This window comes from Lissotriton helveticus, chromosome 2_1, assembly GCF_964261635.1.
Source record: "Lissotriton helveticus chromosome 2_1, aLisHel1.1, whole genome shotgun sequence".
Taxonomy (NCBI): domain Eukaryota; kingdom Metazoa; phylum Chordata; class Amphibia; order Caudata; family Salamandridae; genus Lissotriton; species Lissotriton helveticus.
Genome location: NC_136059.1, coordinates 1935508693 through 1935536403, shown reverse-complemented (window position 1 = coordinate 1935536403; position 27711 = coordinate 1935508693). Strand labels below are relative to the sequence as shown.

The following is a 27711-nucleotide window of genomic DNA, read 5'->3' as shown; positions in this document are numbered from 1 at the left end:
ATATTGAATGTAGCAGTAAATATAATAAGTACGCACTTCAAAGTATGTTCCAAAGTAGCCCTTATGACCCGACTGCTAAATAAATAAACAACAGAAAGGCCATGACAGAGCTGGCTTTAGTGCTGATGCAAAAGTCTTTTTTGGTGCCACACCAATTACCTCTTTCTCTGTAAATACATTTACAACCACCTTCCAACAGTGCCCCTCATCTCTCCGTAGCCCCCCCATTGACCTCCTTCTCAAACTCCCTCACTGCCACCCTCCAACAAAGCCCCTCATCTCTCTGTAGCCCCTCCCCCTCATGACCTCCTCCACAGACTCCTTCACTACCACCCTCCTCCAGTGCCCCTCATCTCTCCGTAGCCCCACCTCCTCCTCAGACTCCTTCACTACCACCCTCCTCCAGCGCCACTTATCTCTCCATAGCCCCTCCCTCAAATGCATTTCATTTGTTGTATAGCGCTACTCATATCAGTGTAGGGTGTCACAGTACTTTACATCACACACACATTATACAGAGACAATCAATCATGCAGGTATGTAAATCAGTCTGCAGGGAATGTCACATAAGCCATTGAGGATTACAATGTGTAGGAATCACATGTCATCCATACTGGTGGGCAGTATATTTTAAGAGGGTTTGGTCTGGGAAAAAACAACCGTAGGATTTAAAGAGTATTCCATGAGCGTCATCTTTACTGATAAAAATGTATATCTTCCCAAAAATACTCATTTTAGCAACATTAGAATAATGAAAGACTGAGGAAGTTCTAACTATATCACAAAACAAAAAAAAACAAAGTTCTAACTCTACCGTTTATGTTTATATGCAGCTCTTTGGTGACAGTTCATTGGTCGCCGTTTTATGTTAGGGTTTTTAACTTCTGAACTGCAAGTAACACAAGGATCTCTGTGAAAAAGGCAGTAACCCACTGAGCTTCCACATAAAATACAGTTCATCTGCATTTAAAAACGACTAATAGACAAATGATTGCTCTCCAGCAGGATCATTAATCACCAGGGTTATCTGGGCATTTTCTATTGTCTTATTGTTGTCCTGCGTCTGCCATGATAATGATAAAAACTGTTCAAATTAAGCACGCACTGACTTTATTTATTAACTGTACAATTAATTAAAATAATTAAAGTAAAAAACATAAAAGCAAACAGCTAAAAAATAACCACTGTAAAAAATATGAAGGCATCTAATAAAGTGTAGTGTCTGTGCCACGAAGTATGTGTCCGGCTGGGCCTGTGCAGATTTAAAAAAGAAAAACAAATAGTAACACATTCTCTTACCTACTCCATAGGTGAATGGGATTAAAGAAACGTTTATCCTGCACCGCATAGAAAATGAAATATCTACACAGCAGAACTGTAGTCAAATGTGACCGTTGTCGCCTTTCGCCAGTGGAGATGAAGGGGTGAAAAAATAAACAAAGCCTTGTTAACATATCAATGGTCTTTTAAGGACCTGTAAAGTACTCGGGTGCGGCTGCGATAATCTCAAGAACTGTCTGTGTGTGTGCGCGCCAGGGAAGCTGTCTCAGCCCGGGCGCACACTCACACACAGACAGCCCTTTGAGCCAAATGCCGTTGCGCGCCTGCCTTCAAGCCCTCACTGTGAGGGCCAAGGCTCCTGTTTAGGTGGGCCAGGCTGATGTTTGGGTGGGCCTGGCCCACCCGGCCCACCCTCTAGAACCGGGCCTGCATTCTAGGCAGCTCTTTTTAGAGGACCTTTGTACCCAGCGCCGGTTCTATGATTACTGGGGACCTGGGCAGAAGGGGAATGTGCAAGGACCCTCTAACTTGCATAGACTTGACCCATTCAGGGCTATCTGCATCTCAATAGATGCCCCCTGCTCCGGAAGCTGCAGCCCCTCCCTCAGCCACCTATAAGCACCTCTTAACAGCTCATAAAGGGCTGAAGGTGTGAGGGTTGCTTATCTCCAGAGAGGGTTAAGGGGCTGCCAGGGAGCTAAACAGCCGGGCAACAGTCCTCCCGCTGTGCCTCTGCGTGGGTGGGAGGACGAGGCCGAATTGCAGGACAACACTGAGGCATGTTCCTTCTTGCAGCTGGGACTGCCCCCCACCCCGGGTTTGCCTCGCTACAGCATAGCAGTGAGGTCAGGGGAGGGGCCCCTAAGGTGGTGTGCTTGCAAGGTGGCACCTTTCATGCCATGGCCTGACTGTGTCGCATTGGTGTGAGGCCCCAAGTTAGAGGGCTGACTGCGGGGCCTGGGCAGCGGTGGCCCACACTGCCCATGCCCAGCGCCGGCCCTGCTTGTACCCACTCAATGAGGTCAATCATAGTGGTAGCCACTGAGGTGGGTATACGCCTGGACAACCAAAACCTCTTTAGAAATCTACAACAAGCCCTGAGGCTTCCCTGCTGGCAACCACCTACAAAGTGGCAGCTAAAAGAGGAACTGGACAGTGAAATGTTGTGCAAATGCACAGCAGGCCATTAATGTGATGCAATGCCCTGGACTGCTGTGGAGCCGCACTCACTGGAACAATCCCTCCCTATTGGCTGCATGTACTGTAAAATGCCCCACAACATAATGCCCTCAATCACATGAATTTCAGAATTAGGGCTGATGATGCAAGTACTGGCATCTCTTAACCTTGGCTGCAGTTTGCCTTCTTGTTTTATTCTGAGGACATGCGATTGAAAGATATTGATTCTGGGATCGGAAAACTATCAGAAGTTCATCACGAGTGGATGCGGGGCCTGTCTCCAGTGAAAGAGAGTGGGTGTGGGTGTGGGTGTGTGTGCTTGTTTATGGTTGCTGTAGCTGTTGGGCATCGGCACATTGATATTCCAGGCAGGGCGCCTGGACGCATTAATCTTCTGTGGCCGTCCTACCTTTCTGCAAGAGTTTGCTGTTCATTGATTCCAATATTAAACAGCACAGGGCACACGCGCAGCAGCTTCCCTTCTTTAATCTCTTCTGGCAACAACTCAAACGTCTTCGCCGGAAGCCTGACCTCCACGACATAATAGTCCCTGCAAGAACAATGTTTAGAAAAAGACTTGAGAAGATGTATTCGTTTCACTAAAGGTATCCACATGCCCAGGCCCCCCTGGACTGCACAACAGCAACAACTATTTCACACATCAGCGCTTTTTCATGGGCACTAATTCTAGCACAAAGCTCAGCAGAGTACCAGGAAGTATATGGATGTAGAAACGTGTAGAAGTTGTTTGTTGAGTTTACAAACATAGTAACTGAGGCAGGAAAACAAGCGAGGCAGAATTAATATTGTAATAAACAAAGTCTCTTGCAATACAAAAGGGAAAGGCTCTCAATAGTAATAAATCATGTGCCCTGTTATGAAACAAAGCGGAAAGCATCAACCTTGCACACAAGCTGATATAAAAAGGGGAAGCAAAGCAAATAATTCAATCATGTTCAGGTCGGGAACAGCTTAGGGGATGCTCCTTACACTGTAGCGTCAAGGCACAATAATGGTATACAGTGAGAATAATGGAAATATCACAGTTGATGCAGCAAAGCCTCCCCTGCTACAAATAAATAACTACTACATCTATCTCCCATCTGGGTAGGTGCCCATGGTTTGACTTGTCCCAGTTGTCAACTTGACATCTTACCACACATCTTGCAGATACACAGGCAGCAGAAGCAGCAAAGGGGGAACCTCAACAATGAAAGAGAACAAGCTTCCCCACAGAGATCACAAATGGAGTGAGAAATATGATTCTGCAATCTCATGGTGATCTGGAACTAACAATAATTATGAAACAGTGAAGACAGATGAAGGATGACAAATGAAACGTGGAAGCTGTGAGATGCACACCGAGTACCCTAAAGATCTATCTGTACCTGCGTGGAATGGGCAGAACAAACTGATCATTGCAAAATCAGACATGCAGCTTTAAAGACAGTCTGGCACGTAGGACCCTATTTGTGAAAAAGCAGTAACTATGCACATGTAGCAGTACCTTTACGCAGAGGTGCCGATTTACACGTTTTAAGAACTTACTGACATTTCCAGTAACATAAATCCAACAAAAAGTGTTGACTGCAGCTATAGTAAACGCCATATATTCCCTGTACACATCAGGAACGTCGTTATACATGCCAGGAGCACCAGCTATGCAAATCCACTTTAGGTACAAAGTAAGAATGTGGGTTTTCTTTCAATATGTAGAACGTATATCCATCCTGTTCATTATATCCCCTAAAATAATCCGCAATTAAAAAATTAGATTGGAGCCCACAACTTCTAAGTGCAAAGGGCAATGAACCGCAAAAAGAAAGTGCAAGCCTTCTACATATTGCCTGACGTGTTTCGGTCCCTTCCCAAAGTTTCTCAAATAAAGGCTGCAGTAGGCATTTTTGGATTATTTGCTTTTAAACATTCCTAGTACCCATGCCCCAGTACTAGGCCATGCACAAAACCCAGACTGGAATGAAAGAAATAATGCTTGGAAAGCTGCGCCAAGTGCAGGTTTCCAGGCATTACTGTGAATATCAGGTAACATTTCCCCATGGGCTCCTATTCTTCCAGTGCGAAAGCATACACAAGAGAAGTTAAAGAAAAGGTTAACGGAAAACTCAACGACAAAGTACATTTAAAGAAAAAAGTTCTTCTGTAAGCAAACCTGGAGGTGATTTGTTCTTTTGACAGTCCTACACAGGAAGTTAATCCAGGCCACTTCCCGCCATTGTAGACATAAATTGAGGTATTTTCGATCACAAATGTACATATACATCCAAAAATGGTTTTGCAATTTGGGCCCCTTTGGGCCTATTAACAGAGGTAAGTCTATAGGCAGAAATTGTAGTGGAGGAGTGTCGCCCTCTTACGTGCCCCCAAAAGCCCCAGAGATGAAAAATAAAATGGTAAATCATTACCATTTTATTTTTCATCGTCCCGTCCTGAACCGAGCGTCAGGACGGGGCGGTGTGTAGTAATCAGGTCCACGCAGGTAGATGTGGTACAAGAGGATTTATTCAGGTTAGTTACAAGATCAGTAATACAGCCCCACCAGGAGCAGCCAGCAAGGCGCTCAGCCCTTCACCAACTGTGGATTTCATACACCAACATTCCATGTTACATCATCTCTAGAGGGTTCCACTGGTGGAGAAGTGGATGCCATGAAAAGCACTATAACCAAGATACAACACGGTGCCTGCTCATTGACAACAGGTAGGCGTGGTGGGCGGAGGGCTGTCTTTGCATTTGGTCAAAGTGCGCATGTCTTTATGGCTGGCCAGCTTACGACGGCCAGCCAGACGTGCGCACTTCAAAGCTGTCAACCCAGCTGTCTTAAGGCACCAAGTGCAGGAATCAAGTGCTCTCAGGAGCGCCGTTAGAGGCCTCTCCCACCAATCAGGGTGCTGTTCACATGCTGGTTAACAGCACATGAGCTGGCCAGGATTGGTCGAGGGACTGTGCTGGTGTTGCACTGCAGTCCCTGAAGAAGAGGTCGGAGTGAGGAGGCCGTCGTCCTTCAGGACCCAAGAAGTGTTTTTCTTTTCTTTTATTCTTTTATTTATTTATTTATTTTTTTATTTTCCCCCACATGCACACCCCATTTGCCCGTCCCCCCTCCTTAAGTAGATGCCAGCCGCCACTGGATACATGCCAATCCTTAGATGTAAATCCCAGAGTCACAGCAATTCAGCAACTCTGGGAAGACTAGTTGTTACTATCAATAGGAGTATGGGTACTCACCCTCCTACATGAGGGGTTGGGGACAGGAAAAACGTCAAATGTAATGGTGAAGCTACAACCAGTAACGTTACTGGCTTATTTTATATGTAACTCCGCCAAAGTTTAGTTCTACATAAAGTTAGTGGATACTTCCACATAAGCCAAGCAGAACCACTAATTGAAAAAAACTGAGAAACTGTGATCACCGGAGGAAAATATTACAGTAACAACAAACATTCCTTCTGAGAGCACATACATATAGCCCACATCCTGGGCTCCACCCTCTACTCCTAGGACTTTGAGATATTGTGGATGGCAGACAACAGCTACATTTGTGTTGTGTCACTGTGTGTGCTTAGGATATGCAATATATTATGATGGGTCTTTCAGTAGGTGTTAGAGTTGAGATGAGTATTTTTTAACTTCATTAACAATTTAAATATCTGCATTTTTTTATGTATGTGCATCTGTTATGATTATTTTATTATAATGTGATTTCTCAATCTGCAATGTTTACAGTGATATGACTACTTTTTAACATTAATTTCATTTTTTATTTAATTGTTTTTGCACTTGAACAATGTGGTGTATATTGGGCATGCATGTCTGCAGTTATATGACTATTCCATTACATGTTTTTCATTTTTATTTAAGATTTTTTTCACATTTCTTTGACGTGTTTTCACGACCGAAATATATGTGACCACTTATTTATTTATATTTATTTAGTTGTTCTGCTTTGCACTGTTTGTTTTATTCCCTGCTTGGATTGATTACTATTGCAAATCCTATATTTTCTAGTGTGTGAGTTACTTCAAGGCTTGCCTGGAGTAGATTTGAGCCTGCAGGAGCTGTAGCACTACATGTAGTTGTACCTTTTGTGAACCCTTTTGTGTGTGTATTCTTGTATTTCTAAGTCACTTACTGTGATCCTCCGTAAAGTTTGTCTTTCCTCTCCCTTCATTTTACTAGATGTTATCAATTTTCCTGCAACTCACCCTGTCAATCCCCACATTTACATCCTAAATTTAGGACTAAACATGCAGAGTCCTGCATATTCTCAGTGTATAACTCTACAATATGGTTGGAATATCTTCATCTGACCCTTTGGGTATTCTAAGGGACCAACGAAGGGACCAACGAAGACTAATTGCTGAGAAGTGTGACTTACGCTTGATTTACTGTTACTTCTGAACTTCAAAGAAGAAGTTACACCTGTTCATGGAAGCAAGCATTGTGAATGAGGCCCTGAGAGCTCAGATTTTCTTGAGTTGAATCATGTTTTTTAATCTCTCCATTTTACAGAGTGATATATGTTTGACCAATAGAAGTGTTTTAGTTTTCAACTTGGCCTTTTCAATGTCATTCAGACGTCTTTGCTATCCTTCTCCAAATCGTTCATTTAATCCTTTGGTCTCTTTATCCTATCCTACAGTTCATTCATCCTGGCACTCAATTTCTCTACCTTTGAATTAATTTCTACACACCTTTGTCTAGCATTGCTCACAGATGGTTCATCCCTCAGGATCTTTGACAAACCAATGTCCACATGGGAATCAGTAATCAGGTTATGACAGTAATCATATAATTGGTTAACCCTACTGTTGGGCCAGGTTGGAGATGGAAAGTTAGAGTTAGAGCCCTAGGGGGTTTGGTGTGCCCGTGTTCCAGCAGCAGCAGGTGCTGCCTAGAACTCTGGGGTCATATATTGTGTTGCAATAAATTACATAATCTTACTGTTCGTTGAAACATCTTTTCACCTTCTTACTAGAAAGAAGTACATTTTTGCAATCTGAAGTTAAATTTTGCTTATTACTTTGTCTTCAAAATTAAAGTGGGGGCAATATTCAACACATTTTACTTCATCATTAACAATGTCTGGTCTAGGAGGACAACTTATAGAAACAATTGTATTTATATTATTATTGACAGCTAATCTAAAAAAAGGAAAGAGTTGGTGCTTTTGGCATTATAAATGTAAATATCTCTTACCTATGTGTTATGGATTGGATTGGATGTATGTGGTGTGTACCACTTATGTGGGTTGGATTGGACTCGTTAGTTGTGGCATTGTGTGGTGTGAAACTGTGTGGTGTGGATTTGTGTAGTGGAATTATGTGGTGTGAGACTGTGTGTAATGGAGTGTAAGTATGTGGAGTGGTATTTTGTGTTGTGGAGTGTTATGTAGGGGAGCTTAAAGAAGACATTGTGTACAATTGAATGACTCTTTAAAAAAAAAATGTATCAAAAAATGTCTTCTAGTTTTTTTGTCATTGCAATGCTGGCCATCTCCTCCTGCCTGTTGTAATGCTTGTTTGTTATAGCGTTTTTCTGTTATGCAGGGACATAAATAATAGGAGGGTGGAGACTGAGAAATACTACCTGAATTACAACATGAGCAACGGACGGACACTAGGAAAGAATCAACAGATGCCAGATTCCGAGGGCATACTGATGTGGTGCTGAGTAGTGCTGAAGTGGTGCTGAGGTGGTGGTGTGCTGGTACAGATGTGATGCTCTGGTGATGCTGAATGCAACTCAGGTATTGCTGAGTGATGTTAAGGTAGTTGTGTGCTGGTGTGAAGGTGATACTGAATGTTACTGAGATGGTGCTGAGTGATGCTGAGGTGGTGCTGAGTTACGCTGGTGCTGAGGTGGTGCTTTGTTGAGGTGATGCTCTGCTGATGCTGAAGTGGTGCTGCATGGGTGCTGAGTTGCTGCTGAGGTGCTGCACTGATGCAGAAATGGTGCTGTGCTGATGTTTATGTTGTGCTCTGGTGGTGCTGAGGTGGTGCTGCACTGATGCTGAGTTGGTGGTGAACTGATAAGCTGCAGTGATGCTGAGGTGGTGTTGAATTATGCTGAGGTGGTGCTGAGTAGAGCTGAGGTGGTGCTGAGTGATGCTGAGGTGGCGGTGCTGCACTGTTTCTGAGGTGGTGCTGAGCTGGTGATCAGATGGTGCTGAGTGATGCTGAATTGGTGCTGTGCTGAGGTAGTGGTGCGCTGATGCTGAGGGGGGCTGCGTTCGAGGTGGTGCACTGATGCTGAGATAGTGCTGTGCAGTGCTGATGTTAAGGTGATGCTGAGTTGGTGCTGCACTGGTGGTGCACTGATGAGGAGGTGGTGCTGTGTTGATGCTGAGACGGTGCTCAGGTGATGTTGAGGTAAGACTGAGTGATGCGGATTCCCTCACCACCACTCTTTAGCAGTGTCCCTTTAGGCTGCATAACCACTAATGTTCAGATGCATTTAATTAGTTATTAAGCGTCACACATACCAGTGTTGGGTGTCAGAGCACTTTGCATCACACACAAATTACACAGAGACAATCAATCATAAGTGTATAAATTAGTGTAAAGGAATTGTTACATAACACAGAGGACATACATGGTGTAGGAGTCAAAAGTCATGCATATTGGTAGGCAGCATTGATAAAGAGGGCTTGGGCCTCATGAGCACAAACTCAGAATTGAAAACAGAACACCATAGTTGGGGGTTCTCTTAAATAAAAAGAATCAATTTCCATCCATATGAACCCCTTTTGCAACTTTATTATCTCCTCTAATCTTTACTTTGCAGTGCATGCAGTTCTTTGATGACAGTTATAAATTCACTGTTCTGTTAGGCTTTTAATTTAGAAGCTATAAGTAACAGAAGAGCAGTAACCCATTGACCTATTTACATTTTATGCACTTTGTAATCTGCACGGAACACTTTGTCGCAGCTAGCATATTAACCCTCTGGCTACCTGTTCCAGGAGGCCAGGAATGTGTGGAGTGCTTTTAAAAGGAAAATAAACTCCATGGCACAGACCTTGTGATGGACCTGTCTTCTTGTTCTGCTTTTTTTAATGTAATACATTCAAATACACATTTTAAAGGGGGCATTTTTCCAGAAGGAAATATTTTGGCCTCAGTGCAAAACTGATGAGGAGAAACTTCCAACTCCTCAGGCAACAGCCAAGCACAAGTCCTGGAGGGGAGGAAAAAAAACAAGCAGTATGCATATTAAAGTATCATTTCAAGCTGTGTTTAAGTTTTAGTTTAACATTTCATATGATTTAGAGCTGCAGTAGCTAGAAAGCATGACTGGCAGCTGCAGGCTTTGGACAGGAAGGACAAGGCATGAATGCTGTAATAAAATGTAAGCAGTTATGTCTGAGCACCCACAGTGTAACAAGAGGTTGAAAACATAATAAAATAGTCCCCCCATGAGCAGAACAACGTGTAATGGTATTGTACTAAGTCCCTGCTCCTTGGAGGAAAAAGGAGGGACAGAGAGGCAGGACTGGCCACTAGTAAGCAAGGATTTTTAAAGGACATTGAAACAAACAAATGAGAAGCAAGGAATTGCATTTGACCCATAGAGATATATGTATACTAAAGTATACAAGAGGTCGTGTGCTTGCGCTCAACCTAAAAATTAGACTGAATTTCATAATACGTTAGCACGCCATTTTGAATGTACAGTCTGAGTAGGTAGGGATAATTTACAGATGCTTGAGGGAACCACTGATTTAGTTTGGGTCCAATTATTTCAACAGTTTTGTGAGTTATTTCCTATGAAGGCGTGATAAAGATTATGTGGACTGTGGTATTTAGCAGGCACATATCTTTTAATATTAGATCACACTTATCTTACATTCTCCTTCTTTCTCTAGGAGAGATTATGAAGTGACCTCCCTCTACTATCTCACCAGTGTCTTTGAGATTACCTGAGAGGATTGATGGTGGAAATCATTAGCAAGGCACTAAAAATACTTGTCTGAAGGGTTGCAAATTTCTGACAATAGAGACTGTACCTTGGAAGCGGAAAAAGCAAAATGATGCATAAAAAATGCTCAAATAAAATTGTAAGAAACAATTAAGATGCTACAAAGCCAGACAAGGAATGTGAATACCAGACAAATAAACTAAAGAAACTACAAGCAAACCCCACTGTTTCATAATATAGAAGAAACAAGGGGCCAAGGTGCAGGTGGAGAATTACATGATAAAACGATCCTTCAGCATGGATACTCAAGTATCATCTAAACTGACTCCTGGTCATCCTCCACATTGATTTTACACTTCCCATACTTAAAATGGAACTTCATGCCAGTTCTTTATACTGTAGTTCACATTGTTACCCACTGGAGTTATCACCACTTAATATAACATCATAGCTTAGTCCTCCTACTTCTTTTCTAAAATTAAAGGACATATGGCCAAAAGAAATATGGACGATACTTTTAGGTAGACGGATTATCCCTTGAATTTAGCACAGAACAAAAATAGAAAGTAAGGCGAGCTTTCGCAAGGAAGGTACTATGAGAAACCTGTGCTATTTAAAAAGGATCCTTGCAAGATGGATAAAAAGCGGTGTCCCCTTGGACCCTATGATGGTCTCTATTTATGGCAGTTCAAATAGCAAGACTGGGAACGCTGTCTGTGGTATTGTCAGAAGTTGGGTGACAGTCCTGCTATGCAGTGAGCCCTGCAGCGAACACCATAAGTAGTCTTTTTCGGAGTAGGGCAGGGGTTGTAATACATGGTTTTATGGCAGGGCCTAGCAGAACCTAAGCTACACTCATTTAATGTGCAGGATAAAAAGATTGATAACAAAGACCCTCATTATGAGGGGTATTTAATACTTATTTTGCAGCAACATGAGTTGCTACCCAAAATGATATTATGGCTCCTGTGGTATTACAGCTTGCAGTGTTATTGTATTTTTTCTGGGGACGAACCTGGTCCCCAGAAAAAAAACCTGGATTTATATATCCACAAGCAGAAATATAAGCCCAAACATTTGACAATGGATGATTGTTTAGGCTTAGATTGAGCAAAAAACTGTGGCCTGCAATACTAAACCCAATACTTTACCTGTGCATCGGTGAAGGCGATTATTCTGAATCTATTTGAGTACAACGCAGATGATGCCCTAAGTTAAATGTCCATCGTTCTTCTAGTGTTTACATCAGATACAGAACAATGTAAAGTCCTTATATAAAGTGCAAACATTTGTTTTTGCCTACTGATCATGAGTTGGTTTATTCGAATGTGTCCACTGTGGGCTGAAGTTACAGGTTAAAGTCATCTCCCACAATGTAGAGTGCTGGAAATACAGCTACTCTTACATCATTATCATGGTATAAGCTCTATGTCTTTGGTCGTTTTGTAAAGCTAACCTTATATTTGACCCATCATCCATTTTCAGTGGAAACATCTTCATTACTCATTTATAAGAGGCTCCAACAACTGAAGTGGAATCTCCTGGTTATTACCATCTATAATAGTTGAATTTACCTTTGTAATCCAGAGTGGTTCCGGCAGTGCCTATTTGCAACAAGGGTTATCTATTTCATGAGAATCATAGTGACAGTTCCTTTTTCTCTCAATCTCGTGAAAACTGATCTGCTCTTCCTAGTTGCAGTCAGATTATTAAAATTGAATGATGTTTTTAAAGCTCTGGCATTTAAACAAAATTATAATGTCCACAGTTTATTTAGATTTCTTTTATAAACTTCTTATTTTTTATTCTTGATTTATATGTTTAGCTCTTCTGCCCAAGCATTCCTTTAGGCACATGCTACTTTTGTTTAAATCCCAACTCCTTGACTTTGTGTAATGATCTAGTAGTCACTCCAATGGCGGATTGAGACATTACAAATTGGTGGGTGTTAGAACCGGGAGTCTCTGGTTGGCAAAGGTAAGTACCTTGGCCCAAGTAGGGACCCCTAGCTCCGGTCAGGGCGACGGAATAACCCTCTGAGATAACCCCTGCTCACCCTCTAGGTAGCATGGCGCGAGCAGTCTAGGCTAAACTCGGAGGCAATGTGGATAACATTTGCACTTAACACAACAATAATTCCCAATCCACCACAAACTGAGACCACACAGGTAAGTATATATAAAATATAACTTTATCTAGTTTCAGCATGTAAATGAAGCAGTTGCATGATAATCACTCCTTTAGAACACATAGCATTTTAGCTTAAAGGTTGCACTTAATTTTCTAGGATGGTATTTGTAAATAGGCAGTTCTGGTCATTCAAAACAATAGTCTCAGGTTCCAAATCAAAAATAGTCTCTAGTCTCTTAAATCAGCACTTAAGAAAATATGGCCACTGATTTCTATTCCCACCGCTCTCCAGACGAGCAGTAGACACAAGGCCTACGTGTACTTATAACCATGGGCTTCAAGCGCTGTTTCAACTCCCTCGCGAGGCCCAGGGACTCTTCCTCGTCCCCGGGGCAGCCTCGCGTCTTCCTGGGACTCAGGCGCACCACTGCGCACCAGCCGTGCAGACTGCACGCGTCCCCACCCCGGCCGGTCCCCTTTCCTCTCCCGCCCGCTCTCGACAATCCAACGAGCGGCGGGGGAGGCGGTGAAGCTCACCTGAAGGAGGGACGGCTGGCCAGGGGTGCGGGACGCTCCCAAGTCCCTCGGCGGGGTCAGAGCTCTTCCCCGGTCCCGGCGGTGATTTCGGCAATTCTTCGGCACCTCCCGCAGCTTCAGCGGAGGCAGCCAATCCTGTCGCAGCCCTCAGTCGAGCCCCTTTGAGTGCGAGGCCACCAACCAATGGCAGCGCGGCCTCGCCGATGACGCTCCGCAGGCTCAGCCAATCACGGCACACCACAGCTGATGACGCTGCGCCGCGCGGGCCAATCCCGTCGCGGCGTTAGTGAGGGGGCTCGGCTCCCTCAGCCAATGGGGTCGCGGCGGCTTCGTTCTTCGCCGCGGCAGCTCCTGGACCTCGGAGCAAGTCGCGGGGGGGTTTCCTGGCCCCGGGCCGCGGTGGTGATTTGGTGGCAAAGGGTTTTCAAGGGCGCTGGTCTCGACTAGCCACCCGGGAAAAGATCCCCATCAGGGCACGGCCCACCACTGGGGCGGTGACTGTCCTGAGCGGAAGGGCTTCCGGGTACCGAGTGGCATGGTCCACCAAGACCAGGATAAACCTGTTGCCTAGGGCCGTCTTGGGATCCAGGGGCCCCACGATGTCAATGCCCACCCGCTCAAAAGGGGTGCTCACCACGGGAAAGGGTTGGAGGGGGGCCACGCGCCTCCCTCCACTCTTGCCACTGGCCTGACAAGTCTGGCAAGACTTACAAAAGGCAGAGACGTGCGTCTTCATCTGGGGCCAGTAGAAATGGGTGACAAGCCTGTGATAGGTCTTGTCTTGCCCCAGATGTCCTGCGAGAGGCACGTCATGAGCCAGACCCAGTAGGAAGTTCCTGAAGCGCTCCGGTACCACCAGCACACGGGCTGCGCCGGGCTCAGCGAACTTAGGCTCACTATAAAGTAAGTCATCCTCCCAATAGATCAATTGCTCCTTGGACCCCAGGCCGGCGGCCTGGTCTGCAGCCTGCTGCCGCACACCAATGAGAGAAGGGCACTCCTTCTGAGCCTGGCAGAATTCCTCCCTGGAGGGACCACCCTCTTGCTGCCACTGGGACAGCTCAGGCAATTCCCCTAGTTCGGCCACCTGCTCCCCTGTAGGTTCCAGGGCATCCCCTTCCGGGTCTGCCTCCTCCTGGACCGTGGGAACAGTGGGGGCCGGTTTCCCGCGCCCTCTACCCCGTCCTCTCTTGGCAGGTCCCTGGGCCATTGTTCCAGGCTCCAGCTCTGTTAGACCGCCCTCTCTTGCTGTCATTGCACGGGTGGACACACAGATCCACGCAGGCAAACCCAACATCTCCAAGTGAGTCCTGTGCTCCACCTCCTTCCATGGGGAGCTCTCCAGGTCATTACCTAATAGACAATCTACAGGCAAGGCATCACTTACAACAATCTCCAAAATACCGGAGACTCCTCCCCATTCAAATGGAACTTTCGCCAGCCTGCAGTAGCGCACTGAACTATCAGCTGCCACCACAGGCCGGAGTACCTGGGGAACAATTTGCTCTTCAGACACCCACTGACACCTAACAGATGTCACGCTGGCCCCTGTGTCTCTCAGAGCCTCCACCACCTGTCCATTGATGGTCACCTTCTGCCCGTATTTCTTAGTGTTTTGGGGCAGCAAGGTTTCCTGGGCCATCTCTTGGTCTCCTAGAGAGACAAGGGTCATCAATGCTAACCCCTCCTCCCCACTAGAAATCAAATCCCCTCCCAAAGCTACACTGGCTATCGCCGGAGCTGGAGCTGGAGCACCAGTGGGTGCAGATTTCTTCTTTGGACAGTTTGGAGCAATGTGCCCCACCTCCCTACATGCATAGCAAGTGAGGGTCTTCTTGTCCTGCGGGCCCTTATGGGGCCAGGACTTCTTAGACTTGGGGGGTTGAGACACCTTCTCTTGGGAACTACTTTGGGGCCCTTTAGAAGACTCCTTTTGATTACCCGTGTCCCCCCCACTCTTCTGCTGGGGACCCTGTCCACCTTTGGCTGGGGTACTTACCACCCCCTTGTGGACCCTGGTGCTAGTCCACCGGTCCGCCTCTTTAGCAAGCTCACTGGGATCAGTTAACTTACTATCCAAAAGATGCTGGCGCAGCTCTGGGACACATAAACTACTTAAGTGCTCCCTACTAATCAAGTGACACAACCCCACATAATCAGTAACCTTGCTGCCCTTCATCCAACCTTCCAGTGCACGCGTGTACATACTCACACACTCCACCCAAGTACTTGAATCAAGCTTCTTGAAGTTCCTAAACTTCTGGCGGTACTGTTCAGCAGTGAGCCCATACCTGAGGCACAAAGCCTCCTTCATGGCGGAGTAGGCTAAAGCATTCTTTGCGTCTAAGGGTGCCAATACATCCCTCCCTGAGGCCTCAAAATGCTTCCACAATCCTGCTCCCCAATTCTTTTCAGGCACCTCATTCATCTTCAAGGCAAGTTCATACGCTCTGAACCACGCATAAATATCCTCACCCCTCTGATAATTCTGTACCAGATCCTTTGGTATGTATACCTTACCCGCCTGTACTGGTTGTGCGCTGCCACCATTAGAACTGGACCCCCTCTCTTTATATTTGAAATCCAATTCCTTCATGCTCCTCTCATGAGCCAATTGGAGCTTCTTCTCCTCCAAAGCGAGAGCATGCCTTCTCTCCTGTGCCGCCCTCTCCTGTGCCTCTTTCTCAACTTCTAGGCGCAGTCTCTTCTCGTCGGCTTCCGCTTTGAGCTTCAAAAGCTCAATCTCATGGGCCCTAGCTCTCTGATTCTCCTCCACCTCCTCTGGAGAAATAATCCTACTGGAGTGGGTGCTGCCGGCCCTAGACGCTGGCTTCGCCACTGGCAATTCACTGGGCAAAAACCCATTCTCCTGTGTGTCTCCCTCTCCAGTAGCAGCTTCCGGGGCACCATGTTTGGCCTCCCACCAGGCCCTCAGAGCTGTCCGTAGCTCTTCCTTATTTGCGCCGCCCCTTACTGGGCATTCAAGCTGTCTGCAGAATTTTCTCAGTTGCTCCTTGTTATAGGTGAGCAACTCCTGGCTTTCAAATTCCACTTCCCCTTCTGCATTCATGCTTTGCGCGTTCTGAGACATGTTACCTCCTACCCTTTTTCAACTAAAAAGGTTTCACCAAAAAGAAAAAATCCTGCGCAACCTGTTCCGCTAAACTAGACTAGTGATGTACAAGAAATCACTGCAGGTCAAGTGCAATCATTAGTTCAAAATCCGCACCGCGAGCCACCAATGTTAGAACCGGGAGTCTCTGGTTGGCAAAGGTAAGTACCTTGGCCCAAGTAGGGACCCCTAGCTCCGGTCAGGGCGACGGAATAACCCTCTGAGATAACCCCTGCTCACCCTCTAGGTAGCATGGCGCGAGCAGTCTAGGCTAAACTCGGAGGCAATGTGGATAACATTTGCACTTAACACAACAATAATTCCCAATCCACCACAAACTGAGACCACACAGGTAAGTATATATAAAATATAACTTTATCTAGTTTCAGCATGTAAATGAAGCAGTTGCATGATAATCACTCCTTTAGAACACATAGCATTTTAGCTTAAAGGTTGCACTTAATTTTCTAGGATGGTATTTGTAAATAGGCAGTTCTGGTCATTCAAAACAATAGTCTCAGGTTCCAAATCAAAAATAGTCTCTAGTCTCTTAAATCAGCACTTAAGAAAATATGGCCACTGATTTCTATTCCCACCGCTCTCCAGACGAGCAGTAGACACAAGGCCCACGTGTACTTATAACCATGGGCTTCAAGCGCTGTTTCAACTCCCTCGCGAGGCCCTGGGACTCTTCCTCGTCCCCGGGGCAGCCTCGCGTCTTCCTGGGACTCAGGCGCACCACTGCGCACCAGCCGTGCAGACTGCACGCGTCCCCGCCCCGGCCGGTCCCCTTTCCTCTCCCGCCCGCTCTCGACAATCCAACGAGCGGCGGGGGAGGCGGTGAAGCTCACCTGAAGGAGGGACGGCTGGCCAGGGGTGCGGGACGCTCCCAAGTCCCTCGGCGGGGTCAGAGCTCTTCCCCGGTCCCGGCGGTGATTTCGGCAATTCTTCGGCACCTCCCGCAGCTTCAGCGGAGGCAGCCAATCCTGTTGCGGCCCTCAGTCGAGCCCCTTTGAGTGCGAGGCCGCCAACCAATGGCAGCGCGGCCTCGCCGATGACGCTCCGCAGGCTCAGCCAATCACGGCACACCACAGCTGATGACGCTGCGCCGCGCGGGCCAATCCCGTCGCGGCGTTAGTGAGGGGGCTCGGCTCCCTCAGCCAATGGGGTCGCGGCGGCTTCGTTCTTCGCCGCGGCAGCTCCTGGACCTCGGAGCAAGTCGCGGGGGGGTTTCCTGGCCCCGGGCCGCGGTGGTGATTTGGCGGCAAAGGGTTTTCAAGGGCGCTGGTCTCGACTAGACCCCCCTCTCGACCTTGCCACCACCTGGGAGCAGATTTCACGAGGGGAGGCTCCACAAGCCTCCAACCCTCACGATGAATGTGCCGATGAGCACACCGATCCCTTCCTCACGCTCCGCAGTTCAGCACCACGCGTCTCGGGTCCCAACAGCACGATTTTCCAGCCGTTTTCTGGGATAGCTTTAGGAACCTTTCGTCCTGGGTTCCCAACAGGAGGCCAGCTCTTCTCAGGCCCTTGGAGATTCAGGTGTAGACACAGCACACAGCAGAGTCTTGGCAGTTTCAAGTAGGCAGGGTCACAGCACACAGCAAAGCCCCTTTTCTTCTCCTCAGCTTCCAGGTAGACAGTAGAACAGGTCAGCCCTTAGAGCACACAGCAAGGCAGTCTTCCTTTAGTTCCCTAGCTGTCCTCCTTCCAGCAGAGGTTCCTTCTTGGTTGCAGAATTTCAGAATCTAATCTTCTGTGGTCAGGGGTCCTTCCCTTATACCCCTCAATGTCTTTGAAGTCTTTGTGCATGGAGGCCCTTGGTCCAGTCTAAACCAGTTCCGGGGGTTGCGGAGCACTGAGGTGTCTCTGGTTTTCTTCTTCCTGTCAGCTTCAGGGCCAGGGGTGTCAGTTGACCACCAGGAGAGAGCTAACGTGGGGGAGGTAGGCAGGCACAGCTCAGCACTTATCAGGCATTCCTTCCTCCCTCCTCCCAGGCAGGCAGATGTGCCCTTTCATCCCCGGGATGGCCCCGACCCTCTCCTCTGGGGCTCTGCAGCCCCTCCCTGTCACATCCAGACCAGGCAGGCATTCCACAAACCCAGGCACACAGAAAAAGGTTTAGACAAGAGAACAGCCACTTTCTAAAAGTGCTATTCTCCAACACAGGATCTAAAAACACCCTTCACTAAAAGATGTGTCATTAAATTCTGAGTCCAGGGATATCTTTCACTTATGTCCCATCTTGTTCCTAGGGGAAGATAGGCTGGTATCACATGGGCCCAGCCCCCTCCATGTTACTCTATGGAGCAAGATAGCCTTACAGCAGTGAGCACACAAAATGGCTGCAGCCCACTACCAGAGCATATTACCTGCACTAGCACATGCTCTACCTTATCCATACACTGCACCCTGCCCAGGGGGGTACCTGGAGCCTTCCATAGGGGTGACTGATGTGCACAGACAGGGAAGGGTTAGGCCTAGCCAGTGGGGACACTGGCCAGGCTGACATGGCAGTCACTGACTGCACACAGGCCCTGCGCTGGCAGGCCTGAGTCACCATTTTAAAGCTACTCATGTGGGTGGCGCAATCTGCGCTGCAGGCCCACTAGTAGCATTTGTCATCACCAGCCCTGGCACACACAGTGCCCTCTACTAGGGACTTCGTGGTGATACAAATATGCCAACTAGGTATACTCAATCAATATCACAATTTACAGAAGGAGCACTTACACTCTGACACTGATCAGCAGTGGCAGAGTGTCCAAAGCATCTAAATCAGCAAAAACGAAATCCAGCACAGCATCACAACACATGAGTCAGAGGCAAAAAGATGGGGGAAGAACCACGCCAAAAGGTGTCAGGTCTAACAGTGGGCATAAAAGTTGTGGATGAGTGTAATGTCGCAAGCAATTCTGACCCTCAAAAGGGAGTTTTGGGGCCTCTCCCCCTGAGAACATTTTGAAAAAAGAATGACGAATAGCCCATTTAAAAAAAAACAAGTGACAAAGAAAGAAGGTTTATAAAGCAATTGCAATGAGCATTCTTGAAATATTAAAACACATTAAAAGCTAGCCCATATCTTACTGCATTAAATATGTTCAACAGTTACTAACATGCAATGTCCTCTCTTTCCCCCTTTGCCAACATCTCTTGTACGGTCCATGTTTTCACTCTATCACTTATCAGCGCTTTTCCTTTATCATTCATTCCTGAATTTTCTCTACCTGCCCTAAAGGTGCCCAGTCGCCACTGCCAGATCTCCACCGCGCAGTTCATGTTAGAATAAAAACCATGCATAGCACCCTGATGACCCGTGTCCAGGCTATAATAAAAAAATTAAAAAATACATTTGCTACAACCACTGCTAAAACCTTTGAATCGATCTGGCCTGCGTCTCTCATATAATGCAGTGCTTGTGCCAGGAGGCATAAGTGTGGTACTATGCTAACAAAATACAAAATACTTGAGGTGATGTCTCCCAAACATTTCCGTTGAATGAGAAAAAGCAGAGTTCTTCCGATGACCATTGTTCGAAAACATATGACAGAAATACTACAACAAAATACCTGATATTAGGCCTCAGCCATCTGGCCTGACGTTCACTTGTAGGCCTGCCGGGTCTGTGAACACACAAATATCTTGAAATCACACACATACAAAAACTTTGCGGAAATATATACACTCTTTATCTGTTGAATGAAATCTGATCTCCCCTGAGCAGCACCATGACTTTTTCTTTATATTTTCCACCATGAGTGCAGTGCTTTCAGGAATGCTGGAGGATGAGGGATGTGTGCGGTGTTAGTTCAGGTGTGTATAACTCTTTCTATTCCCTCGTGGGCAATGCCGTTACTCGTACTGATCACAGAGAGAGAAGAGAGCAAGGGACAGAAAATGGCCAATCACTGCATGGCTTCGTATTAAAGCCATACTGTGATTGGGCATGGTCTGTGAACCTGAGCCTCCACCCCCATGCTGTCTGGTGTGCAGAATAGAGGCCTACCCACTTCTTCTGTGCCATTCTGGACACTGCTCCCTTGCTGCTTCTGTTAGCAAACAGCATGAAATAATGTAACCAGGATCGGCAGGAGCAGGCATACACTGTGCCCTTTATAAGACCAAGAAGGCTGCACCTGTGATCCCCCTTCACTAATTTCACAGGTAGGGAGAAGCTTCAAGTGAGGTATGGCGGCTGGATACAGAACCGCACTCATTCAACCTGATGTGCACTTCACTGCACTTCAAGTGAATGACCCAGCTGAGCCTGTAATTAAGCCCATTTTTTAGGTCGAGTGAAAGCAGCAGGCATGCTCTGTCTGCAAGACCTGCTGTAAGCACTATACGGAGTGAAATCCCGCCTGCTGCTTAACATTAGTTCACTCCTGTATCAATCTTAGGCGGCTCCTCATTGGCTGGTGCTCCCGATACATCACTTTTTTTCATCCGTTTTTCGCTCAGAAGCACTGGCCAACTACAGTTTCCTTATGCTGTACATATTTATGTGGTCCTTTAGGGACTACTTCAAGAAAGCAAAAGTATTGAAGCTTGCACACATAACGTGAGTGATCACGAACACACTTCAGCCGACTTGGTTGCCGCATCCACCCTGTGTTCCAGACGGGCAGTGAAATCTGAGCTCTTCGGCCACTTGCATGCATGTTGTACTGTTTTTTGAACGATTCCTAAAATGTTTGTGCCAATCCTCACACTTTCTTGCACTTTTCCTATTTCCTCCTGTGCATCTCTAAGATGCCACATGCCACATCCAGCAGCCGGTCCCAGCCCTGCGCGCCCCTCGCAAATCCAGCCTCACTCTCCCTTCCCTATGTTGAGCAGGCTTGGGGACACAGGCACTCCACTTGCATTATTGCTGTGAATCTGGAGGGAAGCAGAGACCATGTCAGTGGAATCCAGGCAGAACACAGCTGCCCAAAAATGGTTTTGCTGACAGCTACAGGGCTGCGGGAGGTGCGGAAGAACCAAGGAAACAGCTCCAGTGGAAGGTCATACATTGTCTGTGACCCTCTCAAGGCCCTGAGAAAATATCTATAGGGAACGGGAACACGTGGCATCACTACCGTATATTGAGCGTGTATTTTAATAGTAGTACGAGTGTGCCTCAACCTCGCATCCCTTTCAGTTTACGAGACTGCAGAAACTTTGGAAATATTTTAACGAACATTCCCAAAACTGCAACATTTGCACGAAGTAGAGCTTGAGTACAGGAGGTAGCACTGTTTCAGAGGATGATATAAACTGCACGTACTATACAATGGAAAGTGTTAGAAAGGCGATCCCGGGGGAGGCAGAAGATGTCTGACTGACCACCCCTAGGCCCACCCCTCCGTCTAGAAGTAGCCGAGCGTTATCGAGAGGCCACCTGGGTGAGGGTCCTCTCCTAGGATCGTACAGCAGAGTAACCACACCACTACAAATGGACACCACACAAGAGGATAAGTTCTTAGGCTTTATCAAGAATAAAGGTTGCTTGTCTTCAGCGATATGTACAGGCAGATCGAGGGATCTGAAAAGTCTCGTAAATAAGGGACAGGGTAGCGGGACAGTCTCAGTACAGGTGAAGGACGGGATACCCTGCGCACAGCTCTCAATCCTCGAGCCGGGGGGTTCCGAGAGGTCGAGTCGCGGCAGCGCCAGCAGAATTCGACAGATGGTCTTTAACGGAGAGGGGGCCGCGGCAGCGCCAGCAGGCCTCGAGGTGGTTTCGGCGAAGATGGGCTGCGGCAGCGCCAGCAGGCTCCAAAGACGGTTCAGCTAAGATAGACCGCGGCAGCGCCAGCAGGCTCCAAAGATTGTTCAGCTAAGATGGACCGCGGCAGCGCCAGCAGGCTCCAAAGATCGTTCAGCTAAGATGGACCGCGGCAGTGCCAGCAGGCTCCAAAGATGGGTTCAGGCTTCAGGGTAATGAGTTCTTCTCGGGTCAGCCGCGACAGCGTCAGCAGGGCTCTTGACTCCAGGATACAACTGGCGTCCTACTCCAGGGCTGGCCCAGATATAGGACTGGAGTCCTTTGATGTCCGGACCCTTGCGCCTGGGGGGTCAGAGGGGCCGGGATGGTGGTGTCCAGACACCCAGCAGGGGGGTGGAGCCAGCGCCCAGGGAGGCCGGAGGGCGATCAATACCAGGCGTCCGGGGACGGCTGGAGGGCCATCGAACCTCCCCTCCTCTTGGATCCGTTGAGTGGCCACTCTACCACCTGGGGGGATCTTGGTGCCTCGATGTCGGGGCTTCACTGGGGCCTTGGCCGGGGCCGAGGCCACGTGCTCGGGACGTGATGGGCCCAAGATGGAGTCGGGCCTGTAGGGGGGATCCGGAGTGGTGGCCGGACCGGCAGTGGTGGTGCGTGCAGGGTACGCCATGTTCCAGGGGGGAGAACCGTGGTTTGCCAGGGTGGTTGCTCTCGTCGGTAGTTCGTGTAGGGTCGTGCCCAGGGGGTGACTGTGGCTCGATGGAGGGCCGATGTCGTCCTGGGCCCGCCATGTGGGAGGGGTAGGACCACACCATGAGGCCAGATCCAACACGCGTCCCCCCCAGCTGAAGGCAGGGGAGAGTCACCCATCTTCTTGGGCGTTCTCCTCGCCGAGGCGGAAGAACCGGGACAGGCCATCCGCATTGGCGTGGTCGTTGCCAGGGCGATGCTCCACAGTGAAGTCCATCCCTTGGAGGGAGATGGACCATCGCATTAGCTTCGGGTTCTCGCCCCGCATCTGCATCAGCCACCTCAGGGGCCGGTGGTCGGTCTGTACCCGGAAGTGGGTGCCGAAGAGGTAGGGCCGGAGTTTCTTTAGGGCCCACACGACGGCAAAGGCTTCCCACTCGATGGTGCTCCATCGTTGTTCTGTAGCCAGCAGGCGCCGACTGATGAAGGCCACGGGAAGGTCGACTCCCTCAGGGTTTACTTGGGATAGGACCGCCCCAATGCCGTGCTCCGAGGTGTCGGTTTGGACCACAAACTCTCATCTGTAGTCGGGGGCCTGGAGCACAGGGACGGTGCACATGGCAGTCTTTAGAGTCTCGAAGGCTGCTTGGCACTCAGGGGTCCAGTGCACCTTCTGTGGTAGTCTTTTGGAGGTCAGTTCTGTGAGGCGCCCCACAATGCTCCCATAGTCTTTTATGAAGCGCCGATAATATCCAGTGAGCCCCAGGAAGGCTCGGACTGCTGTCTGGGTGACCGGGGGCTCTCAGGCCCGGATGGTGTCAATCTTTGGCTGGAGGGGAGCCACCTGGCCGCTCCCTACTTGGTGCCCCAGATAAGTCACGGACCCTTGGCCTATCTGGCACTTGCTGGCTTTTATTGTCAGTCCGGCCCGTCGGAGGGCCGTCAGGACCTCCCAGAGGTTTGTCAGGTGCTCGTCCCAGTGGAGGCCGTATACCGCAATATCGCAATATGTATACCGCAATATCGTCCAGAAGAGCGGCACTGAACTCTTCTAGCCCCGCCAGCACTCTATTCACTAGTCTCTGGAAGGTGGCCGGAGCGTTTTTCATGCCAAAGGGCATCACTTTGAAGTGGAATTGGCCGTCAGGGGTCGAGAAGGCATATCACTCTTGTGCACCAGGGGTGAGGCCCATCTGCCAATAACCGGCCGTGAGGTCAAAGGTGCTGAGATACTTGGCGGCCCCCAGGCGATCGATCAGTTCATCTGCCCGGGGGATGGGATGGGCGTCGGTCCTGGTGACGGCATTCAGCCCCCGGTAGTCGACACAGAACCGGAGCTCCGGGGGTGCGGCGGGGGCGGCGGCTTTAGGGACCAGGACAACGGGACTGGCCCAGGGGCTGTTTGAGGGTTCGACTACCCCCAGAGCTAGCATCTTGGCAACTTTGGACTGAATGCAGGCCCGAACTCGGTCGGGAACTCGAAAAGCCTGGTGTCGTACAGGCGGGCTGTCCCCGGTGTCTACATCGTGGACACACCACCGGGTGACCCCGGGAGTGAGGGAAAATAGGTCTGCAAATTGCCCCAACAGCTTTCGGTAGTCTTGGTGCTGTCCGGGGGTCAGGGTAGAGGAGAGCGTGACTCCTTCGACGGAGCAGTCCTTCTCGGTGGTGCTCAGGAGATCGGGTAGGGGCTCGGAGTTGGCTTCAGCTCCGTCATCTGTCGCTAGCAGCAGGCTCAGTTCAGTGCGGGCAAAGTGAGGCTTGAGCCGGTTGGCGTGTAGAACCCGGAGGGGGTTGCGGGGGGACTCCATGTCCACCAAGTAAGTGACGGGGCTCTTGCGCTCCACCACTTTGAAGGGCCCCGTCCATTTGTCCTGAAGGTCACAAGGTTCGACCGGGGACATGACCCAGACCTGCTGGCCCGGCTCGAACTCGATGGACGAGGCGTTCTGGTCATACCGGCGTTTCATCTCCTCCTGACTGGCCTCCAGGTTGGCCTCGGCAAGTTCCCGGAACTTCCGAGTCTGGTTGCGTAGGGTCAGGAGGTACCGGTAGACATCCGGTGGAGCATCTCGGACAGCCGTCTCCCAGTCTTCTTTGACCAGGCTGAGGGGACCTCAGACAGGATGCCCATACAACAGTTCGACAGGGCTGAACCCCAGGGACTTCTGGGGCACCTCTCGATAGGCAAACAGGAGGCAGGGCAGCAGGACATCCCATCTGCGCCGTAGCGGCTCTTCTAAGCCCTTGATCATCCCCTTCAGTGTTCAGTTAAACCGCTTACAAGTCCATTTCCTTGGGGGTGATACGGGGTGGTGAACTTATATGTGACCCCGCACTGTTGCTACAGGGACCGCATATATTTAGATATAAAGTTTGTGCCCCGATTACTCACGACCTCTCGGGGGAAGCCGACTCTAGAGAAGATCCCCATTAGCGCTCGGCCCACCATGGGGGCCGTGATGGTTCGGAGGGGGATGGCTTCGGGATAGCGGGTGGCATGGTCCACCAGAACGAGGATGAAGCGGTGTCCCTGAGTTCAGCTAAGATGGACCGCGGCAGCGCCAGCAGGCTCCAAAGATGGTTCAGCTAAGATGGACCGCGGCAGCGCCAGCAGGCTCCAAAGATGGGTTCAGGCTTCAGGGTAATGAGTTCTTCTCGGGTCAGCCGCGACAGCGTCAGCAGGGCTCTTGACTCCAGGATACAACTGGCGTCCTACTCCAGGGCTGGCCCAGATCTAGGACTGGAGTCCTTTGATGTCCGGACCCTCGCGCCTGGGGGGTCAGAGGGGCCGGGATGGTGGTGTTCAGACACCCGGCAGGGGGGTGGAGCCAGCGCCCAGGGAGGCCGGAGGGCGATCGATACCAGGCGTCCGGGGACGGCTGGAGGGCCATCGAACCTCCCCTCCTCTTGGATCCGTTGAGTTGCCATTTTACCACCCGGGGGGATCTTGGTGCCTCGATGTCGGGGCTTCGCTGGGGCCTTGGCCGGGGCCGAGGCCACGTGCTCGGGACGTGATGGGCCCAAGATGGAGTCGGGCCTGTAGGGGGGATCCGGAGTGGTGGCCGGACCGGCAGTGGTGGGGTGTGCAGAGTACGCCATGTTCCAGGGGGGAGAGCCGTGGTTTGCCAGGGTGGTTGCTCTCATCGGTAGTTCGTGTAGGGTCGTGCCCAGGGGGTGACCGTGGCTCGATGGAGGGCCGATGTCGTCCTGGGCCCGCCATGCGGGAGGGGTAGGACCACGCCATGAGGCCGGGTCCAACAGAAAGCATGCAGTGCATCTCCAGTAAAGAGCCCAGTCAAGTAGAGTTACCATGTGACCTTACTTCACAAGGTCACTGCTTTTACTGGACGGGATTATACTTAAAAAAAGTTTCAGTTGCAATATCCTAATAGGGTACATAAATACTCCAATTATCAAAATGCACTGGTTAATAAAAAGGATCTTTTCATGACGCCTAATTTCCGGTTCCAATTGGTATTAATGGCAGTTATGTAGTGAGGCCCTACTTCAAGCACGGCTTCTGTGTCATAATCACTCACTGCCGCCCTGTCTAAACCCGGCAAAGTCACCTGCAGCAGCTGCCAATGAACCAGAGAGTTGCGGTGGTGGGGCGATTAGGGATAACTAAGAGGAACGACACTCCTGAGGAGGCCAAAAGTAAGGACAGCTTCATTCTGAAGAACTTAAGGAGGCTCTGTCACACTGGGCTCAGCTGACTGCATTAGCAGCTGAGACCCCATCTCATTGGCTGCCTCAGTCTGTGACTGGCGTAGTCAAGTGGCCTGCAGAACGTCAGTTGAACAGCTAGAATTATCAAGGGGTGGTACCTTCGTTGGCTGATGCGGTTTTCTGACAGCAAACTAGCACCACCCCCTGAGTCAGTGACCTTTTGGCAGATTCATATTCTGCCGCCGGAGAATCCGGTAACTGAATGACGGGGCAATGTTAATGATCACACTAACTTTCTATGTAATTCTGTGCCACAATAAAATTGCCAGCGCCGGGGCTCTCACAGGTCAGGTCCCACATGGGCAGACTTTAACGGACTTTCACGATGTTGCAAGAGGATAATCTGGCCTGTGCAGGATGTTTTTAAATATTTCAGTTTCCTGTCCATCCAGCCGGGTCTATAGGAATTGCTTCTACTGCCCAGGTGCTGGCTGGGTTAAATGATAGAAAGTCCTCCTGACAACTCTGACATACATGGACAGGTTAGTGTGCCCTTCCATATATAGTGCTTTACAGCAGTTTCAAGAACTTCTTAGAGTTTCTTGTTGCTCAAATGGGTGTAATTTCAAATATTTACTGGTTTCCCTTGTCTTCATTGTTTGATTTTGCTCTTGAGAAAGTGTCACTCTAAGGTTCTGAATATGAGTTTTGGCAGTGCGAGAGAAGGCGGTACTCCACCGCTGCTTCCCCAACCGCACCGCTGAGACTCGCCGCTGCCTGCAGACGGCATGACGTTCCCAAGGCCGGTGCCTCTTCGAAGTACCTTTGAAAAAGCCACTGCAATGGGAAAGCCTAATAAGGTTCCTGCATGGCATTGACTGAAGGCACAAGTTACTACTTGTGTAACGATATATCTGTAAGAGACATTAGTTAGTATTAGATTCCTTACCTTAGAATATCCCCAGGCGTCAGACTGGATCCGGAAATTTTTGCGTAGCAGTACCCTTGCGCGTCGTCTGCGGCTCCGCGTCCGTCGTCGGCGTCGTGATGACGTCGTCAGAGTACTTAGACGCCGCCTCCGCGTGCTGACGTCAGTTCTTAGACACAGCTTTTCCGCGCCAGAAACGCAGAGCCATGTTAAAAAACCAACACTGGTGCCATTGAAACTAGGGCCCTGAAAGGGGACAACCCTAACCCTAGATATTGGTTCGCAGAACGGGGAGGATGGGTGGGTCGGTAAGGAATCTAATACTAACTAATGTCTCTTACAGATATATCGTTACACAAGTAGTAACTTGTGCATCTGAAAGAGACACGTTAGTATTAGATTCCTTACCTCAGAATAGATACCCCAGCAATACCAACCCCGGTGGTGGGTCTGCGAACCAATAATCACACCAGAAAGTCCTGAAGGACGGAACGGCCAAAGAAGCCATCCCTCCGGACTTGACTGTCCAGG

General features: G+C 49.0%; 1 protein-coding gene across 2 annotated transcripts in view; it reads right to left on the bottom strand.

Annotated features, from left to right (window-relative positions):
- The window catches only part of INPP4B (inositol polyphosphate-4-phosphatase type II B), a 1970577-nt gene that overhangs the window by 205621 nt on the left and 1737245 nt on the right, over positions 1-27711 (bottom strand). For both annotated transcript variants that reach the window (XM_078676858.1, XM_078676856.1), the window contains one exon: positions 2870-3010. In XM_078676858.1, coding sequence (XP_078532984.1) covers positions 2870-3010 — 141 coding nt within the window. The remainder of the gene's footprint in view (positions 1-2869; positions 3011-27711) is intronic.